The sequence below is a fragment of the Emys orbicularis genome, chromosome 16 (genome assembly GCF_028017835.1).
Source record: "Emys orbicularis isolate rEmyOrb1 chromosome 16, rEmyOrb1.hap1, whole genome shotgun sequence".
Lineage (NCBI taxonomy): Eukaryota > Metazoa > Chordata > Testudines > Emydidae > Emys > Emys orbicularis.
In genome coordinates this window covers 32,628,276-32,642,549 of record NC_088698.1, presented here as the reverse complement: position 1 = coordinate 32,642,549, position 14,274 = coordinate 32,628,276, and the positions used below count along the sequence as shown (strand labels likewise).

At 42.5% G+C, this 14,274-nt stretch overlaps 1 protein-coding gene across 1 annotated transcript in view; it reads left to right on the top strand.

The window, feature by feature from the left end:
- MN1 (MN1 proto-oncogene, transcriptional regulator) overlaps positions 1-13,644 on the top strand; it is a 43,559-nt gene extending 29,915 nt beyond the window's left edge. The window contains exon 2 of the mRNA XM_065417912.1: positions 13,460-13,644. Within this exon, the coding sequence (XP_065273984.1) occupies positions 13,460-13,644 (185 nt within the window). The remainder of the gene's footprint in view (positions 1-13,459) is intronic.
- Positions 13,645-14,274: the final 630 nt, after the last annotated feature.

Sequence of the window (14,274 nt, the reverse complement as noted above, 5' to 3'; positions counted from 1 at the left end):
GTCCTGTCCCAAGGAAGAAAACTGAATTTTCTCCAGAATTCCAGACCTTTCAAATCTAACCCCGCGGATGTGTTGCTTCTCAGGGAGCCACATAGTTGGGAGAGAAATAATGTAATAACTTCCATGGAAATAAATAGGTGGAGGCTTTCACTCTTGCTGGGCAGTGGGGGAGTGTGGTCGGGGAGGAGCCTTTTTCACCCTTCCCTGCTAGGTGTCGGGGATTTCTGTGTCTTTTTCACTGATCTTGATAAAAAGAACAAATCTGTTTAAACTGCATCTCTCCCTCCTCCTCCCCCCCCCCCCCCCCGCAAACTCAAGGTCATACTGTACTGTAAGCTTACTGCCGCCTCCACTAATAGCATAAGTCATTTTTCCACTTCAGGCATTCACTACCAGGCACTGCACACACTGTATCTGGGCATAACGTTAGTGACTGAGTGGGCATCCAAGAGACATGCACCCTTTCGTGCACATTGGGGCTTTTAAAGCGGGAGGTTGTGAAATGACTTTAGCCCATGGTGAGGGAGGTAATGACTTGCTGTTAACTCTGCCACACACTCTCAGCGTGTCTTTCCTCTTCTGCACTCTTCTCCTCCTGCCATTCCTTGTGGAAATACAAACAAAAAGGAGTTAAGAATAAAATAAAAATTCATATTTGCAGCAAGTGTTTCACTGTGTTCTGTTACCTAACTTCTGGGCAGGCAGCGAGGATTAGCAGAGGCCCTTGCCAGCTCTGACTACTTAAAGCAAAATAAACATCTTTGCAACATGGTCTGATACTTGCTCCCTTTAGAATCGCAGGCACCTCCAATTAATCATCCTGTCCACAGAAGAGGAGTCAGTGAAGATTAGAGGATGCTTGCCAGATTTGACGAGCTGACGAGGAAGTGGGGCACTGATGCAGCATTAAGGGTAAATAGGCTATGTTCCCACACTGGGGAGCAGTGGTGGTGGTCCTTGCTTTTCTCTCTCTCCTAGGTGAGTGATGTCTTTTCTAGCTGAGGCAAAGTCTAATGCTTTAATGAGCAGAGCTTTTTAGTCTTTTGTTGTGGGATATATTAGTGGTCTAGGACATTGCTCTGTTTTAGGCACACAGCTTTGACTAAAGAACCTTTCTTTCTTTGTGAGAAAAGGCTTCTACAGTGTCACTCGTCTGGTTATAAAAATTCTTAGGTTAGATCTCTAATAAATCCATGGGCTGGCCAAGCCAAATGAGTTCTTAAAATGATGATGATGTGGCCCATACATTGCAGTTGAGGAGTTCTGTGCATGCCATTCCTGGGCAACAAAGAGGAAATCGCCTAATCCATATTTAAACTGTGCATATAATTATGAGTCATAGGCTTTATCCACTCATCTGAGCAACCACATAAACCTCATCTTTTTCTTTAATTTTATTCATATGTAGATTAAACAGTAAGTAAAAAGAATGTTCCACATATACTTGTTTTATTGGCTTTAAATCAGAAGCATAGATTGCACAAGTTACAAAAAAAGATGGAAGCAAAAAACCATACTAGGAAGAATAGGTCAGTGATGGAACAGATTACACTTCTTATTAGGTGGCAGCAGAGTGCTTGGTGCTGTACAGAGTCCAGAGCAAAACACAATTCCTGTTCTAAGGTGTTTAGTCACAATAGACAGTCCAGTGCATGAACACAATGTGCTGGGGGGGAGGAAAATGGATTTATCACACTGTTTTTTAAAAATAAATCTCATTGTATTTATAGATGAAAGTGGAAAAAAATAGCATATACTTCTACTCTTAAGGCTCAAGAAAATATTTTGTCCAACACTTTATCAGCATTAGGTTAGTGAGCAGTTAAGTAGCTCATTTGTTTACAAACATGAACAACTGATTCTGTTTTACATTTCAATTCTAAGAGTAAATTGATCTAGAGAGACTAAATCCAATGTGTAGATAAACATGAAATGTTTTCAGATGTTTTTCTTGAAAACTGAAAAAGATTGTTCTGTAGTGTGCACAGATGCAGAGCCATGTGCCTGAACCAATATGTCAAACTGTCATGTGGGAGATTTGGTGAAAAACATCTTGTCCTAAGGGAATAATTTTAAACACTATATGTAGGTTTATAGTCCATCAGAGATCATTATTGAAATCTAGTCCCTCTTATGGTAGTTTGGCCCTTACTTAACAGGCTCAAAATGAACAAAAGCCTATTAATGCAGCCTTTGAGTTGTTCTGGAATAGTAGGGGGAAACTGATCTTTGATCAGGGAGTACAGGATTTTGAACCAAAACATCTGATTTAGCCTTAACAAGATCAGTAGCAATGTGAGAGCTTCATGCTTGGCTAGTCATTGAGGGCGTGCTGCAGTGCACGGGGCCCACGCTGTGCTGGGTAGATGGGACTCTGGGGCAGCCAAGGAGCAGTAGCAGTGGCTTTGTCAGAGCCTTTGAAGCAGTGTAAGGGACAAGCCCTGAGGCAAGTAGCCATTCCAGGGATCTTCACCTCCTGTTTGTCACTTCAATCTTCCAGTAATGCTGCAATGTAGAGTGGAACCCATTCTAAACCAGACCTTTACCAGACTGTGATCGTACGCTCTCACTCGCTCCTTGTCTGCATCTCTCTCCTCCTCCTTTTTGTTGTTGGCAAAATTAGAGAAATGACACAGGCAGGATTCCATATCCCGAGGAGCATAAACTCTCCTTGCCTTTATACAGCATCTCATATTGCTTTAGCTATGAGCTCCCCTAATTAACCTCACCTTTGGTGTGGGGATATGTAATATGCGTTCTACCAGAGCAGGTGGAGATGTGTTTTAATGGAATTAGAGTTTCTGGAAATGAAGTCAGGGCACATCTTTGGTTGAGTGGTACCATCCAACTGAATAGAATAGGTTTTTATTTTTAAAATGTCTTTTATGTAGCATCTTCATGTGCAGAAGCTTCATGGAGAAGTTAGTTGTGGGTTGAAGAGAAAAAGAGAAGATGGAAGCTCTAAAGAAAGAATGTGGTTCATTGCTTCAAAGAAATGGGGTATACTAGGTTACATCTTCATTAGAAAAAAAGGTGTGCTTTTCCTAGTATGGACAACGCAGTTTGTCATTTTCACACCGGACATGTGTAGTGAGTTTGCTGGTCGAGATGAACCCTGAGCTTCTCCATAGTGTGTATATATATATTAACTTGACCTGCTCACACATGTGAAAGCTACTGCCTTGTCCACACTAGGATTTTACCCTGTGTTAGCTAACACACGGTTACAAAATACATCTCTTTTAGTCTGGACACAATGCTAGACAGCCCAGCAGAAGCAAAAGAGCAACCTCCTAAATGTGTAGGATCCTGGCGAATGGGTGTATCTGAGGTCTGAGAAGGGCTGCATGAAGTATGCTGTTGTAAACCCTGATCTTTTGAGGCTTTATAACTTGGCCATAAAGAGTCAGTCTGGGCTGAAGCTTGGTGTGTAGTCTTTTTGATAATGTTTTTGATTAAAAAATGTACTCTCTCATCCCTTTGCTTACTGATGCTATGTGTATACATTCTTCTCTGCCTTCATTTGGTTGTCAGTCCTGAAAATGCCATTTTGTTAGTTGAAGAATGAAAACATGGGAAAGGATGGAAGAGAAATGTGGTATTTCTGTTCCCTCATTGATCATAATTTTTAGGCTATGCCTACACTGTGCCACAGTGTGGACTGTGGGGCAGAGCCCTGCGTGGGCGGTGGGACTGTTTTTTAATCCTGCTCCCGCCCTGCAATACCTACTCCCACCCTGTAATACCTACTCCCGCATTGTTCCTTGCATTTTTATCCCATTCCCACCTGCAAAAACCTTAGATTTCACGAGAGACAGATTCCCTTATGCTACTAAAAAACAATCCGTTAATATATTATATATAAAAAAGAAATTCAGACATAATTTTTACCACTAAAAGAATAAAACAGATTTTGCTTAAACCACGTAAAAATACTTCCTTTTATAATAGACATCAAATCTTTTTCTATCCCTCACTTAAAATTAAGTATTAAGTTTTAAAGTGTTTCCCACAAATTACCATAGTCTGTCTCCCCTCCTCCGCCCCCCCACCCCAATCCCGCCAGATCAAAGTATGTTTTACTTGCTCCCGTTATTATGGCAGCAGGTCCTGCGGAATCCACAGTATCCCAGTCCCGCGGCAGTTGCACTCTGACTGCTCTGTGTAGACACTGCTGGCACAAATGTTAAGATACCTAGTTTACACTGTCTGAAAGAGGACTATGTTAATGCAGACAAGCCCTTAAAATGTGTGTGAATACTCATGACTTCATAAAAAAATAAGTCTTCAGTGAATGTTCTGAAATACATGCTTAAAATTTGCAGTTTGGACAAATATCCCTGTCAATAAACAAGTTAACCAGAATATTTGTTGAAAACAAGCACATGTGGGTGTGAACGTAGTCAGGCCTCATTCATTTAAATGATTGCAAATAATTTTTTATAGTGTTTACCCAGCTCTTCAGATGTTGTGGCTGGCTTTTAGAAAGATCTGTGTGCAAGTTGAGGATAATAATTGTCCATGTTAGCTTCCAGGGCATTTAGTGTTTGGTGCAGGAATTTTCTCCATCGTGTACAGTGTGGTACTATTGGCCCGGGTACATATATATTTTTTTCATCTTCCTCTGAAACACCAGATGCTGGATGCTGTTATATGCAGGATAATGGGTTTGATGGGACATGTTCAGAGGATAGTAAGGAGGAACACACATTTTCCAATGTTAAACTTGGCATTTGCAATAACTCAGCATGGTAGGTTTAGAATTATCAGAGCTTTTCCCCATTCCCCCTTCAGGTGAGAGAGCCAGAGGACCGTAGCTGCAGCCAGAGGCAAAATGATCACCTTAGCCCTGCAGTTGAGTGTCTCCCCCAGATGTAAAGGGCTAGAGACCTGGAGAATATGCTTGGAAGTGCTCCTTTGAAAGGGTAAATGCAAGCTGGGGATTCAGCAGGTGGTCACGAAGCAGGTAGCTCTTAGGTACGGGCTGAGTGCCCACTGAGGATCTGGATGGAAGAGAGCTGGACATTTCTAGAAAGGAAGTTGGTATGCTATCGACTTCAGCTAATCTTGCTTTTCTTTTGTTTTGCTATGATGTTATGCTGATGCAGTACATATCCAGACTCCTTTTTGGACGCTAATTGCTTTATTTGCTTGAGGTATATCACCTTACTCTGCACACACATTATATATCTTAAACATTTCATTTTTTTCTGTAGTTGAACATCGACCAACAAGAGAGGATCATTTTCAAGTGGCATGTCCTACAAATCAAATTTTTTTCCTTCACACCCATCCCAGGTTCTAACACACGATAAATGTTACTGTTGAACAGGGAGTCTCCAACACAGTTGTCAGGGATCCAACAGGCAACACAGCTCTGTTGATGCCAGAGTAACAATCCCATTGCTTTCATGAAGAACTTTTTACAGCTTTCTTGCAGTAGTTTTCATAGGATTAGTTTTATATTTTAAATATAACTCCTGTGTGAAAAACATCTTTAAAATTCTTTGCTTACAAAAAGTTAGGTTCACACTGTAATTGACCATCGCTTATCCTAAAATTGGCCACTCTGAGGCAGTGAAAGGCTGATGACACCATATTGCTTTATCTGATTAATTTTAACCTGCCGAGTCCCATCAGTCTCTGCTAACAATACCCCTCAGGATTGAGCGTGTATTGCATAAAGCAGGTGGTGTGGCGTGGTTAGTTTTAAGTGAGGCAATGAAATGCTGAGGCAGGCCTAGTGACACAGATTTGCTGAGGCTGCATTATTGTTTTTGGACAAGTGTCATAGTAGAGTTTGCGATGTTACTCATCAAGTGGAACAGATTCCCTTCCATTTTAAACACAGAGCAGGATTCCCACAGGAAAATATTTGTTTGCTGACTTTAAAATATTGCTGCTTTTGTCAAGGAAAAAATCTATATTTAAAAAAACCCAAACACACAGAAAACCCCGTATGTGAACTCACACCCCGTAAATTGCTATTGAATTGGCTCTTGTCACCCGAGGCCCATCTGCAGCACTCTCCGTCTTCTCTGCCACCCCCGGTATTTAAGGTGACCAGATGTCCCGATTTTATAGGGACAGTCCCAATATTTGGGGCTTTGTCTTATATAGGCGCATATTACCCCCCACCCCCGTCCTGTTTTTTCACACTTGCTGTCTGGTCACCCTACCGGTATTAGATCTATATCATATTCAGTGTCTAACAAAAGAGCAGCCAGTGCCAGCTAACTCCTCATGCAGCTGAGTTTACTACCCATCCAGATGATGCCTGTAAAAAATACTTCACCACTTTAGGGCTTTACTTACTTGAATAGCTGCACTGCAGTCAATGAGTTATATTAGTCTCTGGTGTAACTCCATTGAAATCACTGGGACTGCTTATGTGAGGAGGGGAGCAGAATTTTGTCCTTATTGCTTTGTCGGGCTGACTTTGACACACAGAGAGTGAAAAAGTCTGTATTGATTTAAATGAAAACAAACATAACTTGAACTTCCACATAACTGAACCTCCACAGATATCCCTGTGCCAACAGAGACACACTTCCTCTTTTTTTTCCCTCCAGCAGAGGAAGAATTCTGCTGTCAAACCAATCACAAAGCACTGGCTTTTCCTGTACTGAGGCCATGTGTCCTACACTTAAAGGGAGACCTAAAAATAGAAAAAAATTCAGGTCTTGTGTATTATGTAATAGACATGAACAAGACATAGTTGAGAAAAATAGATTTTTCCATTTGATCCTTTTTTATTCCTCTGTTGCCTCAAGCAGGTTTATTTTTTTAACCCAACATTGCAAAAGTGTTTATAATTAGGGCAAATCATTAAATAAAAAAAATTCATTTTTTAAAGTCCCTAAAAGAAACCTGAGTCCTTGCCTTGTAGTTTTATTGGACTGCCAACATGTTAGTATTCTGGATTCCACCTGATAGGCTTTGCTATTGATGTAGTTAATAATAAATCCTGAAACTGCTGTTTGCTATTCTTTGGCTTGGACAGAGTGTGGCTTTGGCATGGCCATGCTGCAGAATGCCTGAGGTGGGCCAACTCCACAGCAGATGAGTGACTGTTGTGCACGAGGCAGGGGTTGGAATGCCCAGAGTGAGGTAACTTGTCTTGTAGTAATTGTTCAGGGAAGCAATATTTTTGGGAGAGGGTTGGAGAACCACCAACTGGGGAAAACCCCTCACTCAGCTCTTCCTGACCTTGAAAGGAGGTATGCTTTGTCTCTTCTTTTAACCAAATTGACTCTAGGGTGATTTCGTTATAAATACAGTTTCTATAAGGAGAGGAGAAGCAGAGGTACATCAATGATGGGAGGCGACATAAAACACCAGCCAATGACCACTGCTAAAAACAGAGTCTGTCTTTTAATGCCCTTTATTCCCTGTTTATCTCCTGCTCTCAGCAGTTCCTGCTATTTCCCCATGCTTTTCCTTACTTGTAGCCATCCATCCTTCATTCAGATCCTCGTAAGACTTGTCTTTACCACGATACCTACAAGAAATAAGTCAACCAAGCATTTTTTAAAAGGAAAAATCAACCATGCTTTGTGCACACCTTGTTGAATATCCACGTTGCCTGGATTATTGCCTTGGCCACTGCACCTTCACTCCTCCAGCTTGATACCCGTTTCAGTCTTACACCATTTAGATTTTAACATCTGGGGCAGACCATGTCTCTTATGATGGGGAGGGGAGGACTAGCACAACTCTAGGTGCTCAGTTAATAAATAATTTTCACAGCTCTGTAAATTACAAGGCACTGTCACCCACGTCAGTGTTTAGAAAACCTCAGCATCTTTGACCTAATGATACTTTTTGTTTATTATCACAGCAGAGAGTGAGGACGTCTCATTTTAGCTTAGAAATTCAAACTGAAAACACCAATATGGTAGGCAGGCAGCCCTGTAATATTGTTTTGTGTTGCCTTTACAAATTATCATACTGATCTAGCACCTTGCTAAGTAGGTATCTATGTCCCTAATCCAAAACAAAGCTCACATTCTTTTCTTGTATAAAGGCTCCGTATAGTGTCACCGTCCCCAATTCTGACCTATTTCTCTATGCTGTGTAGTGATCCTGTAAGAGTGAGAATGTTTCTAACATCCTGAAATAATCCAGCATTAAAAGCATTTTCAATTTTAAATCAGGTACTGTCAGATTGTGTTGGGATTTTTTTTATGACTAATGTAAAATTGATATCCTCATGATTTTGTAACAATTCAGGTCCTCTTCATATTTGATTTGATTTAGCAGCAGGTTAAATGAGGGAACTATAACTTGCTCCATGACATGTAATAGGCTAATACTAGTTAAGCTTATGGAATACTAGTGAGAGATAGCGGGGGGAAAGCCTTAATAGGGTTCAACAGTCACACCAGTTTTCTGACCGTCTCATCACTACTCATGCAAAGGGGATAGGGTGGGATTTCGAATGGGACTTTGCTCTGAGCTATATGTAAAGGTTTATACAGATCCCTACTTCCTAAAGGAAGAGGCTCTCCTGTCTGCTGTTGATGCTTATGCTTTGTTTTGGAGAATGGTCATTTGATTCAAGCTCTGTGGTGACCCTGAGCATTGGTTGGCATTTGGGTAGCGAGTGCGTGTGTTGTGGTTACGACTAATAACCCAAAGAGAATTCTTGTAACTAATGTAACGGGTCATAGAAGCAGTGAAATTCCATGTTGATGTGAAGGTCCAGCAATCTCTGCCGGCATGCTATTCACACGTGTTACTCATGCTGGTGTGTGTGTGTGTGTGTGTGTGTGTGTGTAAACGTTGGGTGAAATTGTCAAATGTGAGAGAAAATGAAGCCTGCTTGCCTAGTTTTGGTTTTTAGCCTGCATTTACAATGATAATGTAAAGTACAGGGTGGGTTTTTGAGCTTGATCCTTGCAGGGGCTGGAAAGGACCTTCCAAGCCAACTAGTTCATTCTTCCTTTCTCAGGTCTCAAGTAAATTTAAAGCTGGAGTGATGCCAGAACTCACCTCCTGTTCAGGAGCTGGTATGCCTGTAATGGAAGGTGAAATGGAATGAAATTAATCTGCCCTCTTCCCACTCCCCATGTCTGGCAATTGAATTTTGACCCAGGTGTGAATATGTAATTCATTTTCTTTTCAATGACTGTCAGTTGAATTTTAGGAAGTTTGTTATTTAATAGGTTTTTGGGATATCTCCAGATAAAATCAAATGAATAAGCCACTCCTTTCTGTTTCTGTACCCGGAGGCCACATTCATTATAAACTCTGTCTATTGGGTCAGCCCAGCTCTAGTAGTTGAAACCTTGGGGTTAGTGCTTTGTTTCTCTGATGGCAGGGCTCAGCAAATAAGGGGTAGGAGGCAGTGCAATCTGGCTGTTGGGCACCTTGTGTAACTCTGAGCCAGCCCTCATCTGGTCCTTTTGGGGAGCTGCCTCATAACAGGCTTCAGTGGAGAGTTAAAGGGCGCTTGTATCTTGGGATGGGAATTAAAAAGTAAAAAGTAAAAGATAATGATTGCAGGATTAGCTGTGATTTCCTCCAGAAAACAGAATCTTTGGCTTTCATACTACAGAGCCCACTTACGCTCTAAGTGCAGTGGCTTTTCTAAATTAAAATGTAACTGATATTGTGCACTGTCCTGGGTTTTACAAGCTAGTGATCTGAACTTCCCTATGAAGCAAATAGTGTTAAATAATAATTAGAGTTCTAAGACACCTAGATGAACGTAATATTGGGGGGGGGGGGGGAGAGGAAACCAGCATGGCTTTTCTAAAGGAAAATTGTGCCTCTCTAATCTGTTAGTATTCAACACAATAAAGCATTTTCAGTTACATAATTGGCTGAGCGAAATGAGACCTAACACAACTCCGATATTGCCCTGTTTGTCTGTAAGGTGATAATTTTTGGAGACCATATGCAATCAGTTCCAGAACTTCAGAGAGTGTTCCTGGCATCAGTGGAAAGAATCTTTTATTCATTTTTGGTGATGATCAGAAAGCCAGAAAAGCCTGATTCCACTGAAAGCAGGTGTAGTTGTGACCTCAGATGCCTATCAGCCAATCACACTGTGGAGCTGGGTGCTGAGAAAAGGGAGAATAGGGCAGTGTTTTTCAAACTGCAGGTCGTGACTCAGTAGTGGGTTGCGGAATGTAAGGCACTGGGTGGTGGTGGCTCTGGTCAGCACAGCACTGCTGACCAGGCCGTTAAAATTCCCATCGGTGGTGCTGCCAGGCTAAGGCAGGCTAGTCCCTGCCTGCTGTGACTCTGCGCTGTGCCCCGGAAGTGGCCAGCAGCAGGTCTGGCTCCTGGCGGGGGGGAGGGCACGGGGCTCTGTGTGCTGTCCCTGCCCCGAGCACCGGCTCCGGGGGGAGGAGGGGGTGAGGGTGGGGGTGCCTGTGGGCGAAAGCCGCACGGAGCAGCTTGCACGCCTCCATCTAGGAGCCGGACCCGCTGCTGGTTGCTTCCGGTGCGCAGTGCAGTCCGTGGTGCCAGGACAGGCAGGAAGCTTGCCTTAGCACCCCTGCTGCGCCGCTGCCCGAGGTAACCCCGCACCCCAATCCCCTGCCCCAGCCCTGAGCCCCCCATACTGGAGCCCCTTCCTGCACCCCAAACCCTTCATCCCCGGCCCCACCCCAGAGCCTGCACCCAGAGCCCTGACCCACTCCTGCACCCCAACCCCCTGCCCCAGCCCTGAGCCCCTCCCACATCCCAAACCCCTCATCCCCAGCTCCATTGGGTTGCGGATATCAACAATTTTCTTCAACTGGGTCGCCAGAAAAAAAAGTTTGAAAACCATTGGACTAGGGGAGCGGGGGCTATGGAGTTGGGGGGATGGGAAGATGTGACACAAGGTTAGGGGTAGAGCTAGTTGGAAACTTTCCTATGGAATGTTTTCTGTCAGAAAATGCTGATTCATCAAAATCGACACATTCTGTGGGTATATGCTGATTTCAACAAAATTTTACTTGAAATTATGTAGGTTGCCTGATCCTGCCTGTCAGCCAGCCAGCTAGCCAGCCAACCTACCAACCGGGAGCTGTTGGTATGGGCCATGAGTTTGGTCTGCAGAAGCAGTGAAGTGTGAGAGTGTCTAGTTCATTTAGATTTTCAAAAAGCGTTTGACAAAGTCCTGGGCTACTAAGGAAACTAAGTAGTCACAGGGTCAAAGATAAGGGTCTGTTGTGAATTGACTAAGAAACAGAGTAGAAATAATCGATCAATTTTCAGGATGGTAAAAGGTTTGGGGGGGCTACAAATATCCATGTTTAATATAGTTATCCATGATCTACAAAAGGGAGAGGTGAGCAGTGAGGTGGCAAAATTTGAAGAGGCCATAAAATTATTTAGAATAGCCAACACTAGAGAAGGTCGAAGACCAAAACTAGGCAAATTGGTAGCACAAGGACAGATGAAATTCACTCGTGACAAATGCAAGGTAACATGCATTGGAAGGAATAATTTGTACTATCATATTACTGGGTACTAAATTAGCAGTAAGATCTCAGGGAAAAGATATGGGCAGCATTGTGGACAGCTCTTTAAAATCCTCTTTCTTGTGTATTGGTGATTAAAAAGGGAACAGACTGTTACGGTGAGTAAAGCATGTGATAGAAAACATTATAATCCCATGCTATTCTATGCAAGCCCATTTATTAACAAATCTATAGGATGCTATCACCTGAAATGTGTGTGTTCATCTTTGGTCATCCTATCTTATAGGAAAGCAGTAACAGGAGAAGAAGGGACACAGAGACAGGTGGTAAACAAGATTCAAGGGTTGTGGTATAAGGAAATATATTGAAAAGACTGTTTTTAGGTCTTTATCATTATTTTAAATACCTCATTATTAGGTTTATCATTATTTTAAATACCTCTACTGAGATAGAGGTATTTAAAATAATGCACGGTGCAGAGGAGATGCATCGGGCATTCCTAATCACCAATTCTTATAGAAGAGCAAAATGTTATTCAATCAAATTGAAAATCAACACATTTAAAACCAATAAGAGGAAATACTTTCTTTGCACAATGTACAATTAACTTGTGGAACTCACTGCCACAAGATATTAAATCCTGTGATTTTTTTTTTGGACTCGATAAAGTCATTTAATACATAAATAACAAAAACCTTTACAATCCTAGAAATAGAGATCTGGGGGGACCTCAAGAGGTCATCTAGTCCGTTTTCCCCCACACTGAGGCAGGACCAAATATTCTTAGTCCATCTCTGAAGGTGTCTGTCTAACCTGTTCTTAAATACCTCCACTGTTGGAGATGGCACAACCTCCCTTGGTACCTGTTCCAGTCCTTAACTGTACTTACAGTTTTGAAAGTTTTTCCTGATATCTAACCGAAATCTCCATTGCTGCAAACTGAGCCGATTACTTCGTGCCCTACCTTCTGTTCATATAGAGGACAGCTGATCACCATCCTCATTATAACAGTCCTTAATGACTTTGAAGACGGTTATCATCTGCGCCTTCATTCTTCTTTTCTCTAGTCTAAACATGCCTGTTCTTTCAACCGTTCCTCACAGGTCAGGTTTTCTAAATCTTTGATCACATTTGTAGCTCTCCTTGGGACTCTTTCCAGTTTCTTGACTGCTTTCTTAAAATATGGTACCGAAAACTGGACCGAGCACTCCAGGTGAGGCCTCACTAGTGTTGTGCAGAACAGAACAGTTACCTCCTGTGTCTTGCATAGGTTGCTCCTGTTAATACATTACATTACATACAGTTACGTCAGACAGGAAAAAAATACAAGGGCTGTAAACTCTCATGACTGAAGGATATAAGTCTAATGGTGAAGGTTCGGAAGAAACTTCCTTTAAGGGCAGCTTACTACGTCAGTATCCATGATGGGGTTTCTAGCTCCTTCCTAACTGGCCACTGTTGCTGACCGTATATGGGACTAGCAATGTGTACCTTCATGTATGTAGAGCCCTACTGTAAATCAGGAGCGGCAGAAGGTCCCTAAAAGTGTGTGTGTGGGGGCACTAGCGCCTAAGCCACGGCCCTGCTCCTATGCTGCCCCTTTCCCCGAGGCTTCCCGCCCCACTCCCACGCCACCTCTTCACCAAGACCGCGCCACCCACTCACTCCTCTCCGTCCCTCCCCCCCGTTGCTTGCCTTTACAGCTGTTAAAAAGTAGGAGGGCATAGCCCCCTGGTCCCCTCTGTTCTGGCACCCCTGCTGTAAACCCCTGCAAACAGAGCACTACTGAGTAATGAAACGTCTGTTGAGTTACTGAGAGAAGCAAGAGTTTCATCTTCTGTAGGCCAGGCATGTCCCCTCCCTTCATGGTCAGTGCTGCAGCTGGTTTGTTTTGATTCCAGTTCTCTCTGTCTCCTGTACTTTGATTGATCACAGAAGTATTCAGTGAACTGTGTTCCTTTTTCTTTGCTGCTGTTTTAAATTTATAAGTGGTTATGTTGCACAGACCTTATAATAATCTCTCTATTAACCCCTTCCAGCCCACGACCTTCCCCAGAACAAGACCTCAGCTGCGGCGCAGACTGGCAGCCATTTGCAATGCCTCTCAGTCCACTGCACGGATGACATGGGCGAGTCGAAGGGCCGGACTGCGGTGCCGACATGGAGATCCCTGCACTCAGACATCTCCAACAGATTTGGGACTTTTGTGGCTGCCCTGACTTGAACAAAAGGAAATTATTTTTTTTCTCTTTTTAATTTTAAAGGGCCGCTACTGCTAGGTGGACTATTTTTCTAGGTTGGTACCTGCTTAGTGGCATATGGACTGGAAAGGGTTAATTTAAAGTAAACCTCAATTTTTTTAATCTTCTGCCACAGTATGTTACCAGTGTTAACCCTTCTGCAGTTAGCACACTTTTGCTTAAAATTTTCCTGCTAGATCATTTCCCCCATTATTCTGTAATCTTGGCATACATTTATAGATGAGGCCTTTTCCTTTTTCATCTCAACGTATGTCCAAGTAGTGTGTGTCATAATAAGACAGATACTTCTCCTTTCGTTTTTTCTTTTCTTTTTTTTGCCTTTTTTTTCCCCCCTGCTTTTTTCAGTGCTTATTAAAATGGAAATCCTGAAGAATAGCAGTTCAGGAATAAATGCCGGTTGAAGTGAAATTGTCATCATATTATATATTGACACCGAGCTTTCGTCAGTCACATACAAACCAAACAATTAATGCTCTATTAAGTATTCAGCCTGTGATTTTTGTCTTTCCTGAGATAATTTATTTTTTGTTATCAAGAATACATTCAGCCTTCATCTCTTGCTGTTAAGTGGAAACAACTATTCAGTTTATTTG